Genomic DNA, 18382 nt, shown 5'->3' with positions numbered 1-18382 from the left:
TTAATTAAAGCCAAAGAAAAAAGTTAAGTTCATCCATCATGCTCATGTCATATTCACTAGTGATGAGTTTACTAAAATCAACACAGAGATTCATCGGTTGAACAAAAAATTATATCATCAACATAGATTTGTACTAGGATGAAAAAATCTTTATAATTTTTAATGAAGAAGGTAGTGTTGGTGGTGCCTCTTTGAAAATTATTTTTCAAAAGGAAAGAACTACGTATTTCATACCAAGCTCTTGGAGTTTGTCTTAAACCATAAAGCACTTTTGAAAGCTTGAAAATATGGTTTGAAAATTTTTTATTTTCAAAAACTAGAGGCTGTGCCACACATACTTCTCTATCAATGATACCATTCAAAAATGCGTATTTCACATCCATCTGAAAAGTTTAAAACCACAGTGGGCAGCATATGCAAGGAGAAGCCTTATAGCTTATATTCAGGTCACTAGTGCAAAGAATTCATCAAAATCTATTCCTTTCTCTTGATCATATTCTTGAGCCACCAATCTTCCTTTGTTCCTAGCTATGCTTCCGTCTTTATCCAATTTGTTCCTAAAGATCCACTTAGTGCCTGTCACTTTCATCCCAGTTAGATCGGGTACAAGTGTCCATACTTGATTCTTTTCAAAGTGTTGTAACTCTTCTTTCATGGCTTTGATCCGAGAAGGATCACCAAGAGCTTCATTAATATTTTGAGACTCAATTTGAGAAAGAAAGGCCAAATTATTTTTCTTCGTTTCTCTTCTAGAAGAGGATCTTGTGGACACCTTGTGAATGTTCTCCTATGATGAACTCTTGTGGATAGTTCTTTAGAAATCTCCATTCAGGGGGTCTTAGTGATTTAGGAACAGATTTGGATAGGTCTAGTTCATTAGTACTGGTATTCCCAGAAATTTCAGCAGTTCCAGGAGATTAAATGAGATTGTCTCCTGCAGAATTGTTTGCAATAGCTAAATCAGGGACATGATGCACTGCGGATTTTTCTTGATCTTGGACTTCACTCATATTTCCTTCCACTTGATTACCTGCATCACCATTTTCCAAAACACTTGGAACAATATTAGAATCACAAAATGTAACATGTATGGACTCTTCAATAATTCTAACATCTTGATAATACACTCTATATGCTTTGCTAGTTGTGAAGTAACCAATGAAGATACATTCATAACCCTTTGGTTTAAATTTTTTTTAATTATCTTTAGTATTTAAAACAAAGCATTTACATCCAAAAACATGAAAGTATTTTAGATTTAGTGGAGTTCCCTTCCAAAGCTCATAAGGAATTTTCTTCAAAAATTTTCTAATAATTGTTCTATTCAAAATGTAGCATGCAGTATTCACGGCTTTAGCCTGAAGAAACTTAGGAACTTCATTTTCACATAGCACGGCCCTAGCCATTTCTTGAAAACATCTATTTCTTCTTTCCACAATTTCATTTTGTTGAAGTTTTCTTGGGCAAGAGAAGTTATGTGAGATTCCTAGTTCAAATTGATTTTTAAATTCTTTACCATGATCACTTCTATAGAAGCAATCTTTAAGTCTTTTTCATTTTGGATCCTTTTATTAAAAACTTTAAAGGCTGAAAATACATTATTTTTATGTGCAAGAAACAGAACCCAACCAAATCTAGTATAATCATCCACAATTACTAAGTCATAGTGTTTACCATCTAGACGTTGAGTTCTAGTTGTACCAAAGAGATTAATATGTAGCAATTCAAAAGGTCTTTTAGTAGAATTTTCTTCCTTAGAGTTAAAAGAACTCTTTGGTTAATTTTTTCATTTGACAAGCATCACAAGTGATGTCTTTGTCAAACTTGATTTTAGGAAGACCTTTCACTAATTTTCTTCTTACTAGCTTGTTAATTTGGTACATACTAGCATGACCCAGTCTTTTGTGTCAAAGCCATTTTTCAGAATCTTTTGAATGAAAACTAGATACATTTTGACTCTTAAGTTCACCAAAAGTGAGGCCATATACATTATCACATCGTTTTGCAACAAACAACACTTTCTCAGATTTTTCATTCACAACAAGGCATTTTAATCTTTTGAAAATTATCAAATAACCAAGATTATATAATTGGCTAATACTCAAAAAATTGTGTTTTAACCTATCAACCAAGAAAATATTTTCAATGAAAGTAAAGAGATCTTTACCAATTTTTCCAATAGTAATAATTTTTATTTTACCATCATCACTAAAAGTCATTAATCCTCCATCATACTTGTTGAGTTTGATAAAGAATGTTGACTTTCCCGTCATGTGCCTATGGCATCTACTATCCAATTACCACATGTCTTTTTTTTTTCTTGGATGCTAGGAAATATGCACATATTTTCAAGTGACCTTAGGCATCTAAATCAATTTGGATCCTTTAAAGTTAATTAATCTTGGTTGTCCAAGAGTATTGAAATCACAAACAATTTTGTATGTTTTGTTTCCTACTATTCTTTTGACAATAAAGCATTGAGAAGAAGAATGACCATGTTTATTGCAGGTTGAATAATGATTTCTGTTTGCATGATTTTGAAATTGATTAAAGGTTTATATTTTTTTAGTTTCTGGGATATATGCAACATTTTTCATAAACCAATTTTTAGCAGCAGCACCATCTTTAGCAACATAGCCCAGACCAGAATTTTTTGACAAAAGTTTGGTCCTTAACGATGATGTATTTTTATCAAAATATGGTTTTTCAAAATTTGCATCAACTTTAGAGAAGTACTCCAGACCAGATTTCTCAAATAAAGGTCTTTGATTAGCAAGTAATTTGTCCAAGTTGCTAAAACTTTGTCCAAATTGAGCTAAATCATTGTTTAGACCTTTAATCACTTCAAGAAATCTTTCATTTTCTGCAATGAGATCTGGTGAGGAATTAACCGAGTGTTTTCCTTTAAATTTTTCAATTTCAGATTTTAAAAATCTGTTTTCTTCAACAAGTTCAATGGCACTTTCGATTTCCTTCACTTTTTCTTTCAAGAAATTATTTTCAGCTTTCAAAACTTCATTTTCATATTTGTATCTATTGTATTTATTCATCAGCTTCCCAGAATGCTCAGTGAAATCATTAATAATAACATGTAACTCTTCAATGGACAAGTCAAAGTAGTTTACCTCATCTAGTTGACCGTGACCAACCATAAGACAGACTTGTGCTTCTAATTTAGACTCTTCCTCATCATCAGAATCATTCTCTAGATCATCACACGAGGCCATAAGCACTTTCTTCTTTTCTTTCTTCATCCTGTCCTCTTTCTTGAGTTTAGGATAGTCAAACTTGTAGTGATCAGCCTCCTTGCAGTGATGGCAGATGACTTTGCTCAGATCCCTCTTTTGCACATTTGAACTCAAGCATTTACTCTTGCCTTTGTTCTTCATTAATTTTCTCAATCTCCTAGCAAAAAATAAAATTTCATCATCTGAAAAACTATCATAGAAATCATCCTCCAATGATTCAACTTTAGATTTTAGGGCCACTCCTTTTCCTTTTGTGTCTTGGCTGGTGTGTGTGATTTTTTATGCAAGACGTTTCCTTCTCAACTCATCATATGATAATGGACTCAGATTGTTTCTCTTGGCTACCATGGTTGCTTTTATTTCCCACTCTTTTGTAAGACTTCTAAGAACTTTTTTCACAAGTGTTTGTTCAATGTGGGTCATTTTCATAACATCTAAGCTGTTTATAATGATTGAGAATTTCTCAAACATCTCATCAATGATTTCTCCATCCTTCATGAAAAATATCTCATATTCTTTTTGCAGCATATCTATCATTGTTTCTTTGACTTGTTTGGTACATTCGTGAGTGACTTGGAGTTTCTCCCAAATCTCTTTTACCGTCTTGCATCTAGATACCTTCCAATATTCATCGACGCTGATAGCACAGTGCATCATGTTGATGGCTTTGGCATTTAACTCCATGTTCTTCTTGTCTTCTTCGCTCTATTCGACTTCTTCTTTTGGAGTCACCACTCCTTCGGCATTGGTCTTGGTTGGAACTTGAGGATCATTTAGAATGATCTTTCAAATATTGTAGTCAATAGATTACACAAAGATCCTCATTCTTTCTTTCCAATAGGTGTAGTTCTTGCCATTGAAAAAGATGGTCTATTGGTGGACTGACCCTTTGTAAGCATGTAAGCAGTAGTGCTTGCATCCATGTTGTTTGCCATTGGACCTTTTCTCCAAGCTGTGAAGCTTGATCCTTGAGACCAAGCTCTGATACTAATTGAAGGTTTTTGATGACCTAGAGAATGCGGGTTAAATCTATGGCCTTCTTTTAAACTTGATTTATTAATCCTCAAACCAGAAAATAAAACTTAGCTTCTGTTCTGACTGTGAGATTGATTATCCAGGAGACAATTTTATTTTGTCTCTTAACAAACAAAATCAGAAACAGATCAGAGAGGAGAAGAAGACACAATTAAGTATCCTAGTTCAACTACCAAGTGCTATATAGCCTATATTCAGCTCCACCACAACAAAGGTGAAATTTTTACTATCTTTTCAAATATTACATACACCAATTTTCAAGAATTCAAGCTAATCCTATCAGGGACAATCCACTCAATTCGATCTATGATTATTTTTTTGAAGGACAAGGTGATCTCTGTAAAACAAAAAGAGGACATTTCAACCGCTAACAAAATTATTTTGGGACAATATGACCTCTCTATTAAAAAAATCTTTCAAATAGTAATTGAAATTAGTTTGTGGAGGTTTAAAATGCCCCATCAATTAGAAATAAAATCCTACAATACTATTTTCATTACTATTTAACAGTTTTTTTAATAGAAAAATTGCATTGTTCCAAAATAATTTGTTAGAGGCTGAAATATCTCTTTTTTTAACAGAAATTGTCTTGTCCTTCTAAAAAATAGACAGAAATCAGATTGGATATTTACTCGTAATAGAAACATTCGCGAACCAAACTATATTATTTTAATTGATAAACTAGGCACTTAAAAATTAAGATTCTGGTTTCCATAAAATAATCCTTAATACAATGTAAGACATTATATTTGTGTCTCAATCACAAAACTTAGTAAAAATTTTAGAAGGTTTATTATTTTTCAAGAGTCACGAGTACTTTTTTTCAAACGCTACATCTGCGGTTAACTCTATTCTAATTTTAGTTTTTCTGTAGATGGCGGAGACAATGTTCAACTGTGTATAGGTTTATTTAGTAGTCAATATAAGGTTCAAATTTTCAAATGTTATACTAGCACCACACTGGCTCTGTCAATTACAAGTTAGTTCTAAGCTTGACTATTATGGATACTTAGTTAATGTCGTGCACATACATATGCAGTTAAAGTTGTGTTTGTTTGTTTAGACTTGAATACTAATATATAGATACGATAGTATTTGTTTGTTGTTTATTTGTTGAAATATAGATTTTTCATAGACACAGTGACATATAAGAGTACATGAAATACGTGTCTTCAATGTTTCTCCAATAACTTAAGACACTGAGACATAACCTTTAAGATACAAATTTTTCTATTTTTCTATTTTTTTCCTTTATTTCTAATTTTATCTCTTATTCTTTACCCTCCTCACTGTTTTCCTTTCTCCTTTCCCTGAAGTATACACCTTTTTTCATTTCCTTTCTCCCACTCTTCCCTCATCCTACCACTATCTCTCTCCTTCGCATGTTGCTGCTGCCATCACAATCATTGTCGCTCTGTTTCTTTACACTATCGTTGCCACTGTCATCTCCTCCTTCACACATCATTGCAACCATTGTTGCCCTCCTTCTTCACGTCGCTGCAACTGTGGTTTATCTCCTTCACACATTACCGATGCGCTCTGCCCCTAACTCGCACCTCTCTCTTCTAGTTTTGCCTCAGTCTCTCCTCCACGTCCCTGCCTCTCTTTCACCATGTGGTCATCTATTTTTCTTGGACTCCACTTCCCTTTCTTGTTGTCTTCTACTTTTCAATTCTCTATTTTTTTATAAGAATAGTTTTTTATTCCTTTTTTATATATTATTTATTTGAATTTTGATTAATCTTGTTGTTAGAGTAATCTTGTATTAGTTTGTTGGTGTTAAATTGAATTTGTGATTAGATTAAAAATTGTTAATGGTGATAATTTGATTGGCATAATGATGGTAATGAAAAAGTGGTGGTTGTGAATTGTAAAAAGAATAATAGTGTCAGTTTATTAGAATTGTAATTTGAACGTAGTATCATATATTTAAAATATTAAATAAATCTAAAATTTATGTCTTATTATGGGCCCGTTTTGGAAGCTTCAAAAGTAACTTTTTGGAGCTTTTGACTTATGAAAAGTAGTAGTATTAATGTCTGGTATAATTTTCAAAACCAACTTGCAGCTTTCTAAGAAGCTATTTAGGAGCTTATAGAGAAGCTTAAAAAAATGACTTCTCTCATAATACTACTACTTTTTATCACATTTCTATAAAATAAGCATTTTTAGAACTAAAAATTCTAACACAAAATAACTTATTTATAAGCTACTTTTAATATAACCATTTATTGTTTAAACTATTTTTTTTAAAAGGAGCTTAATTAAGCTGTTTACCCAAACTGGACCTATATCTATGTCATTTCAGTCATGCTACACATCCATGTAATTTTGTATCCAAGTCCATCCAAGCTGGCCCAACACAAAAAAAACCCAACACCATTAAATGAGTGTGTATAACATGTGCCCCAAATCATCCAAAATGTTAACATTCATTCGTGCTTCATTATGAAAAAATGTTCCTTCTTCTTCAACATGCACGAAACCGCTACTTCTCTTCGAATCTCTCTCAAAATCACTCAAACTTCACTCACGTTCTCTGTGAAAACCGCTACTGGAGAAGAATCGCGAGAAGATTTCGTAAGGAAGAAGCAAAAATGAACGAAAATAGCAACAGAGACTGCGAAAGGTATGAGAAAAACAACTGTTCATTTAAAATCAAGCAATCTCGCATTTTTCCTAGTTGTGTTTTACATTTACTGGATTGAGTTGCTTCGTTTAGTAGATCGACGTATTCTGATTCCATTTTTACAGCGTAACTAGGGCTTGGAATGAAATGTGTTCTTATTTTCATTCAGTTTAGTGGAGCTGCTAATTTTGATTCACTTGATTGTTAGTCTGTTCAGTTGACTTCTTTTGCATGGAAAAATACTATTCTTGATTATTGAGTGTTTATAACGATTTATTCAATACATGAATGGTGTTTTGTTCAGTGGGCTTGGTGATTTTCATTCACTTGATAGTTAGTGTGTTCAGTTCAGTCCTTTTGCATGCATAAATATCTTTCTTGATGATTGAATGTCTATTACATTTTATTCACCATATGAATGGCATTCGGTTCAGTGGAGTTGACCATTTTCATTCACTTCATTGTTAGTATGTTTAGTTGGCTCCTTTTGCATTCAGAAATGCTTTTGTTGCTGACTGAATGTTTATCATTCACAACATGAATGCTGTTTTGTTCAGTGGGCTTGGTGATTTTCATTCACTTGATAGTTCGTGTGTTTAGTTTAGTCTTTTTGCATGCATAAATGTCTTTCTTGATGATTGAATGTTTATCACATTTTATTCACAACATGCATGGTGTTTTGTTCAGTGGGTTTGATGATTTTCATTCACTTTATTGTTAGTGTGTTCAGTTCAGTCCTTTTGCATTCATAAGTGTCTTTCTTGATGATTGAATGTCTTTTACGTTTTATTCAGCACATGAATGCGTTCGGTTCAGTAGGGTTGGCCATTTTTATTCACTTGTTGTTAGTGTGTTCAGTTCAGTCCTTTTGTATGCATAAGTGTCTTTCTTGATGATTGAATGTCTTTTACATTTTATTCAACACATCAATGGCGTTCGGTTTAGTGGGGTTGGCCATTTTTATTCACTTGATTGTTAGTGTGTTCAGTTGGGTCCTTTTGCATGCAAAAATGATTTTTTTTTTGCTGATTGAATGTTTATCACTTTTTATTCAAAACATGAATTGTGTTTAGTTCAGTGGGGTTGCTAATTTTGATTCACTTGATTGTTAGTGTGTTCAGCTAGCTTCTTTTGCATGACGAAATGCTTTTCTAGCTGTTTCATTATTTATCATGTTTTATTCAGTCCATCAAGGGAGTTCGGTTCAGTGGGCTGGGACATTTTCATTCACTTGATTAAGATATGCATGCTTGTGCTTTTAGATTTAGGTAATAATTTTTGTTTAATTAATCACACAGAAATCGTGTTTAAATGTTAGTAGCACTACACCTAATTCTGACCTACAAACCATTGAGGTTGGAGAAGAAACTCATTCTCAACCTTTAGAAATGTGAGTTTTTCAATACGCAAATTTCGGTTTCTCAAAATCTATTCTAATTATTCAACATTAACTTCTTCCTTGTTTACATTCCTCAGAGCTCCTATTGCGGTGTCTCTTTCGAGTTCTCTTAAGGAAGAGTTACTAAAAGATTACTATATCTATGTCCTTTCTGATAATGAGTAAGTTGCACATATAATTCTTTTTATTAATTTTAATGGTATAGGATAATAATTTTGGGTCATTATTGAATTATTTTCTATTTAATGCATCAGCCCTTTGGATACACAACAGCAGCCCTGTGAAGAAGCACCGGCATAGAAATCGAAACAAGAAGCACCTGTTGATGTGTAAGTTTTACTGCTTGTACAAATCTTAAAAATTTTGGTTCACTACATGGTTTAATTGTGGTTTAGTTGAATCCAAAAATGAATCCAATGTGTTCTTATTTTTGGACTCTCTTCTGCTTCTTACAGCTGCCCTCCGGAACCTGAAAAGTAGGCTGCGGAGGAATCTTCCCCGAGGAAGATAGAGCCAAAACCTTCGTTGAATGTGTAAGTTTTAATTAATATCATTTTTAATAATCTTATGTATTATGTATTACTTTTTCATTTTTCCTTTAAGTTGTAATTAGAATTCTTTTTATTAGTTTTAATGGTACATGATAATAATTCTGGATCGTTATTTAACTCTTTTCTGTTTAATACAGTAGCCCTCCCGAAGAGTAATAGCAACCGTGCCAAGAAGCTCCGGTGGCACGGCAATTGGAAGAAGAAGCATAACCTAATTTGTAAGTTTTCTACTTGTCCAAATCTGGATAATTTTGGTTCACTACATTGTTTAATTTTGGTTCACTACATTCTTTAATCCAGAAATCAATTACTCTCTTCTGTTTGTTACAGCTGCCCTCCGGAACCCAAAAACCAGGCCGGCGAGGGATCGTTCCCGAGGAAGACAGAGCCAGAATCTCCTTCGAATGCGTAAGTTTTAATTAATATCAATTTTGTTAAATTCCATCTTATATGGTACTGCTTTTTCCTTATTGCTTGAAACTTTCCTCTATCGTCTTGCAGTGCTACTTGTCCTCGGCAATGGGAAGATGATGTGCCTTCCTTCAGCTTTAGGATAAGTCCCCCAGCATCTCAACCAACGCCCCCGTCTCAAGTCACAGTGACTCAACCAAGTCGGCCCTTTCAGCCGATGGTGTCAAAGCTTGAAGTCCTGGCAGACGTGGTGATAGATGCTGGGGTGACAGCAGCATTGAAGTTTGTTGAAGCAACAAGTGCCGAGCCGAGCTTCACCGCTGCCGAAGTTTACAAAACTCCAGAGAAAGAAATCACAGAGGAGTTGAAGGAGAAGTGTTATCATTTGATGACACTTGTGAAAGAAACCAAAGATAATACCGATGAATATGACCCCTTATTCATCTTGAACCATCAAGCAAATTTTGAGGGCCTTAGACATGATTTCATGTCTCTAATGCCCAGACAACATGTGGAAAGCATGGTAAATTCTTTGTCTATTACGTTAACATTAATGATTTTTCTAAAGACTCTAATACTGCATATCTCGTAAATTTTCTTCCTATAGGTGGTCAATACACATTTCATGATTCTCAACGACATAAAATGTTCCCGGTTTGAGAAAGATATATACTGCGTGCCGATGGATATTGTGGTAAGCCAAATTTTTTATTCCCTACTGATTGAATGTGTATCATGTTTTATTCAGCACATGAATTGCGTTTGGTTCAGTGGTGTTCTTCGTCATTTTCGTTCAATTGATTGTTTGTGTCTTAAGTTATGTCCTTTTGCATGTAGAAATGTTTTTCTTGATGATTGAATGTGTATCACATTTTATTCAGAACATGAATTGCGTTCGGTTCAGTACAATTTGTCATTTTCGTTCACTTGATTGTTAGTGTCTTCAGTTATGTCCTTTTATTCAACACATGAATGGTGTTTTACTGGTTCTTTTGTGATTTAACTGAGGTTTGTTTTGCAGATGTTTATGTTGGGAAACCATGGCGGGGATTACATTGATCCGAAGACCAAGAAGGCCTACCGCTTTGATGTCGATCGATATGCACACCAACGCCAGTTTCTTAACAAAAGAAAACTCACATCGGATCCATTTGTAAGTCGTGATTTCTAAACCTTCTTTGATAATTCTCTTATTTGCTATCGTTTGGACTGAGATATTCTATCATTTTTCCAAACTTCAGCTATTTGTACCAATTTGCAATGGAGGGCACTGGTGGTTGTGGATTGTCAATGTCTAAAAAAAGGCATTCTATGTGCTTGACCCTGTGAACAAGAACAAAAATGAAATACCTGATTTAAGAATTAAACTGAACAAATTTGTTGTAAGTTATTTAAATATTTCCCTTGTTGATTCAATGTTTATGATGTTTTATTCAAGTCTTGATTGGTGTTCGGTTCAGTAAAGTTGTTGATTTTGATTCACCTAATTTTAAGTCACTATTTTTATCACTTTCAAGGATTACGGTGGGGCGAAACCCTTAATGGAGGACGGAGATGGAGAAGAAATCGAGTATATTAGGCTGAATGGTCAACGTACAAGGTATAAATATTTCTCATCTATAGTGTTATTTTTAATGTGTTTTATTTTGTATACTATTAATCGTATTTTACTTAAATTCTTGCTTAGCTATGATTGTGGCATATACGTCATGAAATGGCTTGAAACAATACTCGAAAGATCAAAAGCGGGAAGATGTATCAATATAAAGCTTGGAAACAAGTAAGTAGTTTCTAAATTAATAAAATAAAATTCTTTCATTTCTTATTGAGTTGGCTTCATTTCTTATGTAACTAATTTCTTTCAGTTGAAATGTAAGAAGAGATTAATGCTTTCAGGCTTGAATATGGTCCAAATATTCTATTCCACAAACTGAACAAAATGAGAGACTAAGTGATTCGGGCATGTGAAGCAATAAGACTCTCGAAGTCATATGCTGCCCTCTCTAGTCCTTTTTGTAAATTCACATCTGGGATTTATATAATAGTAAATAGGATATACTTTGTTTAACTGGTTGTAATTAACACTATTTTGTTTAAAAAAGCAAACACTGCTTTTTTCAATGTATATATCTGGATATTAATGTAAATCTTAATGTATATATCTAATATTAATGTAATGTATATATCTAATGTTAATATTTATATCTGATTCAAGATGTATATATCTGTTGGAACTGTCTTGCTACTGTTTTGTTCCAGAATCACAGTGAATGGAATCAGGGTGTTTATCAAACATTAGGAGCCCTAAATAAACAAATGAACCGAAATTAATACACACAGTGAACCGAAAAGTGCATATATCAATATAGTAGAGAGATAATTGGAAAAAATTGTATATATCAGTATTCAGTTCCAGCAACACATGAACTCTCTGACATAGCACAATAAATCGACTATTCAATAAACAAAAAAATGACTATTGAATAAAGAATTTCACAAAAGCTAATATCAAAAACAAAAAAGTGACTCTGTAATAAAGACTAACAACAGTCAGAAATCAACCCTCCTATAACTTCAGTGAACCGAAATTTGCTCATAAATGAAAAGAAATTTATGTTAATAAAAACTAAAACTCGTAAAATCCTATCTGGTATAATTCATATCCGGTGCATTGTAAAAGCTGGAACTTGATTGAATCGTTGGTCCGCCGTCTAAAAGATTCAACTGCAAAAAGAGAAAATAAATCGTATATTAGCAAAATGCACAAATGAATATTTACCTAATCGAAAGCAAACCAATTTTACCTCGCTTGGAGCTGGCTTTTTATTTTTCTTCGTGGCATTTTAGATTTTTTTATAGGTTTGATCCAAGTCTGTTCTTGGGCTAGCCTCTTGTTCTAACACGTGGCGGGCTTTGAAGATTGTTCACGTCGCTCAATGTCACTTCTTCGTGGGATCACAAAGTTTTTTCTTTGCTTCTCTCTTGATATTCTTGCATCTCGGCCATGACATTGTCAAACGCCCGGTGTAGAATTCCGGTCAACTCCTCGGACTCGGATGCAAATTCGCATATATTGTACGACCGAAACACTAAATCGTCGAATCTCTTGCTTCTCGGCTCCATTAGAGGCTCGTCTTGGCTACTCTTGATATGTGTGTACCTCCTCTTTATGTTCTTCCTCCAACGCTCCAATATGTATTTTGGTGCCATGTTATCCACTCGCTCGAAGCTTAGGACACTCAGGGAATGGCGGCACAGTATGCCCCTTGACTCGAACAGCAGGCACTGGCACTATACCTCTCGTGATACTACGTCATAGGTGACGAAAAACTTGTTGAATTTGGAGTTGGAAACCTGCTCTACAACTTCGTATGTTGTGAAACCTAAGGTGGAATGCATTGATCTTGTAATGCAGTTCACCTTTCCTCTGAATTGTCCTTGAACTTCTCTGAACTTCTTGTGGATATACACATGCTGAAATTGCACCTCTATTGCTGATTTTGTTGCACATGGTATCACGGTGTGAAAATCTGCAGCGTCAAATTCTCTCTCTCTTTGCTCTCTGCTTGCTAGGCAATTGTCGTATTGCTTCACAAATTGACTCTGGGAGCTGTTGCGTGTGATGAACTTGTCAAAAAATGCGTGCATGCTCTCGCTCCTTTGTGTGTTTCTCATCCTGGCCCAGAAGTGATGATCCAGGTAAACTGGAATCCATATATGCCGATCCTCGTACAGCTCTGCAGAATGAAAGGAACCAATAAGTTGTGTTAAACCGAAATCCGTGCATGATTTGACACAATGATAACGGCATAAAAATAATTTGAATTAAAACCTAGGTTACCTAAGAGCCACTTGTTGCCTCCGAGGTCGTACCCTGTAAGGAAATCGTTCCAGTTTCTGTCAAATGCGTCTTTTGTGTACGAGTTCCAAACGACGTGGCTCATCTCTTGTTCGATTTCTTCGTGTCGCTTGTAACTGTTTAGTTTGTTTGGCATCTTCTTCATGATGTGCCAGATGCACCAACGGTGATTGTTGTTGGAATGCACATCTCGATGGTCCTTTACATCGATGCACATTGCTTGGTGAGAATGCCTTTTGGTGCCTTGGCTCCCATGCAACAGAGCCAACACTCGAATAGCCATTTGAATGATTGGATGTCCTCATTTTTCATCAGTGCGCATCCGAAAAGTTTCGATTGACCGTGGTGATTCACGCCCACAAAAGAACCAATAACCATATTGTACCTGCATAAATGGACACTCTTACAATGTGATGAACCGAAATTTGTGGATCTGGTGAACGTAAAGGCTGAATTTGGGTGAACCGAATATCTGTTTGTGTTGTACGTGGTATCGAATGAAACGACATCTCCGAAATACTCTTATGCCGCCCTGCTTCTTGTGTCGGCCCAGAATGCATGTTTGATGGAGTGATCACCTTCGAGGTTGAGCTTGAAATAGAAATTTTGGTTCTTCTCTTTCATTCTTAATAGGTACTTCCCGAATTCTTTGGTGTCGTGTTGTTCGGACACATTCCGTAATTCCTGTGTGATGTAATTTCTCACGTCTTTTTCTATAAAACTTAGTTCCCGGTGACTGCCGACTGCTGCTACGAATAATTGGTAAGTTTTGCTCGGTCTGATTCCAGCTTCCTCGTTGGTTTTGATGGTGCGACACACAAACATGCTTAGCTCCCTGTATTGTTTGAGCATCTCTGCTCATCTAGACAGCAGGGGTGTGAGTGATTCAGAATGACTTTGGAAATTGTCCAGAGACCGACGTCCTTCAATATGTGCACGTATATCCTGACTGGACAGTTTATGCCGGCTGAGGGATTTATCTTCAGCGTAGGAGATATCTTGGATTTTCACATCCCCTCTCTACTGCATATGATTAGTTGATTCTTAATCTCTTCTTCGTCCCGAGTCGTGTTCCTTATTTTGGTAGAAAAACCAGCAAGTTTGGAATAATGTTTGTAGAACTTTCCGGCTTCTTCTAGTGTCTTGAAAATCATCCCCACCTTTTGGGACGAATTGTTCATCCATAACACACCTGGTCTGTAGAATGAACCGAACATGTTATTATGGTGAAACAATAGTATAGAACTAGATGAATGAAATATTATCCATTATATAAATTCAAATTCAAACATCTTTCTGCATAATGAACCGAACACGTCATTATGGTGAAGCAGTTGTATAGTACTGAGTGAATGGAACATTATCTATTATATAAAATCAAATTTACACAACTTTCTGCAGAGTGAACCGAACACGTACTTATGATGAAACAATTGTATAGTACTGAGTGAACGAAACATAATACATTATATAATATCGAATTCAAACATCTTTCTACAGAATGAACCGAACACGTACTCATGGTGAAACAATTGTATAGTACTGAATGAACGAAACATAATCCATTATATAAAATCAAATTCAAACATCTTTCTGCATAATGAACCGAACACGTACTCATGGTGAAACAATTGTATAGTACTGAATGAACGAAACATAATCCATTATATAAAATCAAATTCAAAACACCTTTGTCTACAATTTAGAGATTATCAATTCAATTCAATTCAATTCAATTCAGAACACCTGCGTCAATTCAATTCAATTCAATTCAAATTAGCAATTGCATTTCGTTAAATTCGATTCAAAATTAAATAATCCAAACCTCATCTAGTTGATTCGTTTCAGAAGAATAATCCAATTTGCTCTTATTCAACTGATTTAAAGTTGAATCATTCATTGTTTCGATTCAGAAGTACAGATAGAAGAAGAAAATGAAGAAGAATAGGAAGAAGATAAATGCAACGTAAGCAAATCGAAAGAAGAAAATGAAAAGATGAGCGCGACCAGAGGAGAACGACGAAGCTTATTACGTCAAAGGCAATGCAAATTAATAAGGAAGAACGTGACAAACAAATGAAGGGGGGAGGCGCGTCTGGACAAAATTACTTGGATAACTTGAAATACATTTTTTACATGAATGTAGAGCATTATTGATGTCATTTTATGTCTTTATGTCTTTATCTTATTTATTACCATTTATCACCCACTAACAAAACGGAGTCTTAGTTATACTTCCTCGTTTGCAATCAAATTAAAGTTTTATACTTCCTCATTTGCAATCAAATTAAAGTTGTATATAGATTAGAGTCTAGTATCTTGTTAGTAGTTCTAGAATTCAGTTCTCTCTTTCTCTTGTAATAGCAACAACCTCACTCTCCCTTCTCAAGGTTCAGTGTAACTGAATTTTAGTTCTCTAATACACATCGAATTTCAAGCTCTTTCTATGACAGATTGCTACATCTTTAACATATACAAAACTTATTTATGGCGCACTTACCTGCTATCGATGCATGGCGAACAACACATCTTGAATATAACATTTTTTTTTTCCAAAGAACTTAGATACTTTATTCCTTTCAGCAAAAAAAGGAAATAACTGTCCAAATGTGACTTAGTGCTTCCTTCCCTTTTCTGATGTCCTCTTCCTCGATTAGTACCTCATTGTCGCTCTCTCCATCGCTAACTGAATTTTTTTCTCTGGCAGTTCTCGTTCCTGCCTCCATATTCAATTGTGTAGTCTGAACACTGCACCGATGAAAATTTTGAAGAGCCACTCCAAAGGAGCACATAAACCCTAGCAGGGCACCAGTCAGCCCTAGCCACTCCTTGAATATAACATTTAAGCTGTTGAGTCTTGAGCGGTGACATTGTCATTGTGAATCATGATAAACATTTAATTGTTAATGCTTTATGGCTAAAATGATTTCTAAAAGATTAGATATATTTTTATTTGGTTTTCAAAATATCAAATAATAAATTTTAATTATTTTTTATTATTTATGATAATTTACATAGATAAATTGAATGAGAAAAAAAATTACATAAATGTCCTAAACTAAATTTAGTTATATGCATGTCTTATTTGACTTTCTATGTAAATTGAATCAAATAATATCTATTTATACTTTTTTAATGTAAATAAAATTAATTTACCATGTATATGTTGTACCAATAGCAAATCGAATTAACTTGATTCGATTTATTACTAATACAACATATATATGTAAATTAAATTAACTTGATTCAATTTATTACTGTACAACATATACATAGTAAATCGAATCAACTTGATTCTATTTACTACTTTAAAATATAAATGTCAATAAGAAAATATTTTCGTTTGGATTCAAATAAAATATCAAAAAATCAAAACGAATAAAAATAGAAATATAACTTTGTATTTTAGTTCAAATTCCAAAAAATCTACATTTTTACAAATTTATTAATTTAAAATAGAATAATAAACGATTTTTAAAAATTTATTAAAAATCATTTTTTGACTCATTAGTACCTAAAGAATCATTATTGGAATTTTGGATGTTGAAAAATTATTATAAATAAATATAATTAATATTTTATATTATATAATTATTTATTATTTTTATTTTAAAAAATTTAAGTTTTAATTCTTAGGTCACTCTAAAAAGTTATATTTTATAAATATTTTCAAAACTTCATAACTACTATATATAACCATGACAATTATAGTCATCATAGAATATATCCATTTATAATTGTGTTTATTTTATCATTTACTAGACATCGTTTGTGTTCTTTAAGACTGCGTTTGTTTTTAAGAACAGGATAGGACAAAACACTGAAAATAGAATAGGATAAAATACTGATAAACAGAGACATAAAATTTTGTATTCTTCTATTCTATTTGGTGATAAACTAGAACAAATTATAAAAATTTAATTTATTCTCTTTTTTTCATTTAAAAAATTTGAGATGAAAAATATAACAATAAAAAATATAATTATGAAAAATTAACAAGATTAATGAAAGAAAAATAAAAAATAAGTTGTATTCTTTGTTAGTGTCTCCAAGTCCTTTCTGTCAGGATGGATATAAAATACACTAATTCAGTGTCGTATATTGTCTCTGTCCATATCTCTTCTGTCCATATCTCTTCTGCTAAACACAATTTTATGTCTCAGTGTCTCTGTCTCTATAAACAAATGTAAACAAATGCAGCCTAATTTTCTAGGATTTAGTCATTGGAATCGGAAAAAAAAGAAAGATATAAAGAAACTAAGTTAGAACTTCTAGTAATATCAATCAAATACAGACGATAAAACAAAATAATAAATTACTAATATTTTAATAAAATAATTCTCAACAAAACTGCAAAACAGAATGGAGCCTTAGGGAAGAACAATTAACATCAATATACCATAAGTAAGGTTATAATAAAATGCTGGCAGACAAAAACACCGATATAACGCGATTGAATCTTTCAAAAAAAAGGATGTACTGTACTTATTGTTATTATTGTTAGGTGTTTGTTTTGTACCATAATAAAAGTTACCCTGAAAGCAAACACATTATTATTATTATTATTATTATTATCGAAAAGGGAAACTTATAGCACCATTTTAATTTTTTTTTTCAAGTGGATCTTTTTCCATGACTTGGCCAAAAAAAGAAGTTGAATTAACAAGTCCAATACAAATCTACACAAGATACTAGAAGTGGGTGACAAGTGATATCTTTTATCTTGTACATGGGAGATGGGACACGATGAAGAACTGCCAGAAACTGTTGTATTTAAAGATACAAGGACCCACCATTTAATTTAGATATGATTTGTGCCTAAGTAAGCAGCAACATGCCCAATCTTCAATGAGTCCCATGACTTAATGTAATGGTTGCTGATCCCATTATTCTCTTTTCTTTTCTTTTTTTAAATACATTGATTGTGTTTCTATTTAGAAGAGAAGAGGGACCCTAGTAGAGAATGAGAACTAGAGTCGCTGATAAGTTACCGACTCCACAAAGCACAAAGCCACACTCATTGCTCCACTTGTTGGGTTGTGATGCTTGACCACGTGGCAATTGATTCCCTCGCATGAGAAGATGGCATGCTACGTGGGATAACGCAGCTAGAGAGGAAATTAAGAGCGCAATTCATGCCAACCTTTTAATTACAAGACAAATTATATTTAATGGAGTGGGAAAAAAAATTGTTTTTATGTATATGCATGTTCATTTATTTTATACTTTCTGGATTTTTGTTTCACCAGT

General features: G+C 33.6%; 3 protein-coding genes across 3 annotated transcripts; 1 reads left to right on the top strand and 2 right to left on the bottom strand.

Annotated features, from left to right (window-relative positions):
• On the bottom strand, positions 3528–3932 carry LOC107647392. The gene has a single exon (XM_016351469.1). The coding sequence runs from the start codon at positions 3930–3932 to the stop codon at positions 3528–3530; it is 405 nt and encodes a 134-aa protein (XP_016206955.1).
• On the top strand, positions 5158–11439 carry LOC107647391. The gene is made up of 11 exons (XM_016351468.2): positions 5158–5181; positions 8211–8302; positions 8389–8472; positions 9193–9270; positions 9364–9796; positions 9881–9967; positions 10295–10426; positions 10515–10655; positions 10791–10873; positions 10961–11053; positions 11139–11439. Exons 1-8 carry the CDS (start codon positions 5158–5160, stop codon positions 10569–10571), a joined length of 987 nt encoding a protein of 328 aa, XP_016206954.1. The 3' UTR covers positions 10572–10655; positions 10791–10873; positions 10961–11053; positions 11139–11439.
• On the bottom strand, positions 11917–13415 carry LOC107647389 (protein FAR1-RELATED SEQUENCE 5-like). Its single transcript, XM_016351467.1, has 3 exons — positions 13115–13415; positions 12571–13010; positions 11917–11997 (listed from the first exon to the last, which is right to left on the bottom strand). Exons 1-3 carry the CDS (start codon positions 13413–13415, stop codon positions 11917–11919), a joined length of 822 nt encoding a protein of 273 aa, XP_016206953.1.

Source organism: Arachis ipaensis, chromosome B06 (assembly GCF_000816755.2).
Source record: "Arachis ipaensis cultivar K30076 chromosome B06, Araip1.1, whole genome shotgun sequence".
In the NCBI taxonomy this organism is placed as follows: domain Eukaryota; kingdom Viridiplantae; phylum Streptophyta; class Magnoliopsida; order Fabales; family Fabaceae; genus Arachis; species Arachis ipaensis.
This window is presented reverse-complemented; position numbering and strand designations above follow the sequence as displayed.

What these genes read in the sequence shown, in the direction of transcription:
- LOC107647391 (XM_016351468.2), top strand. Translation starts at nt 5,158, where the DNA reads ATGGCGGAGACAATGTTCAACTGT. An exon ending in CGGAGACAATGTTCAACTGT is followed by an intron (nt 5,182 to 8,210) that starts GTATAGGTTTAT and finishes TTAATCACACAG; the next exon opens with AAATCGTGTTTAAATGTTAG. An exon ending in CATTCTCAACCTTTAGAAAT is followed by an intron (nt 8,303 to 8,388) that starts GTGAGTTTTTCA and finishes TACATTCCTCAG; the next exon opens with AGCTCCTATTGCGGTGTCTC.
- LOC107647392 (XM_016351469.1), bottom strand. Translation starts at nt 3,932, where the DNA reads ATGGAGTTAAATGCCAAAGCCATCAACATGATGCACTGTGCTATCAGC.
- LOC107647389 (XM_016351467.1), bottom strand. Translation starts at nt 13,415, where the DNA reads ATGGCTATTCGAGTGTTGGCTCTGTTGCATGGGAGCCAAGGCACCAAA. An exon ending in AGGCAACAAGTGGCTCTTAG is followed by an intron (nt 13,011 to 13,114) that starts GTAACCTAGGTT and finishes TTCATTCTGCAG; the next exon opens with AGCTGTACGAGGATCGGCAT. An exon ending in ATGACGTAGTATCACGAGAG is followed by an intron (nt 11,998 to 12,570) that starts GTATAGTGCCAG and finishes CTCTTTTTGCAG; the next exon opens with TTGAATCTTTTAGACGGCGG.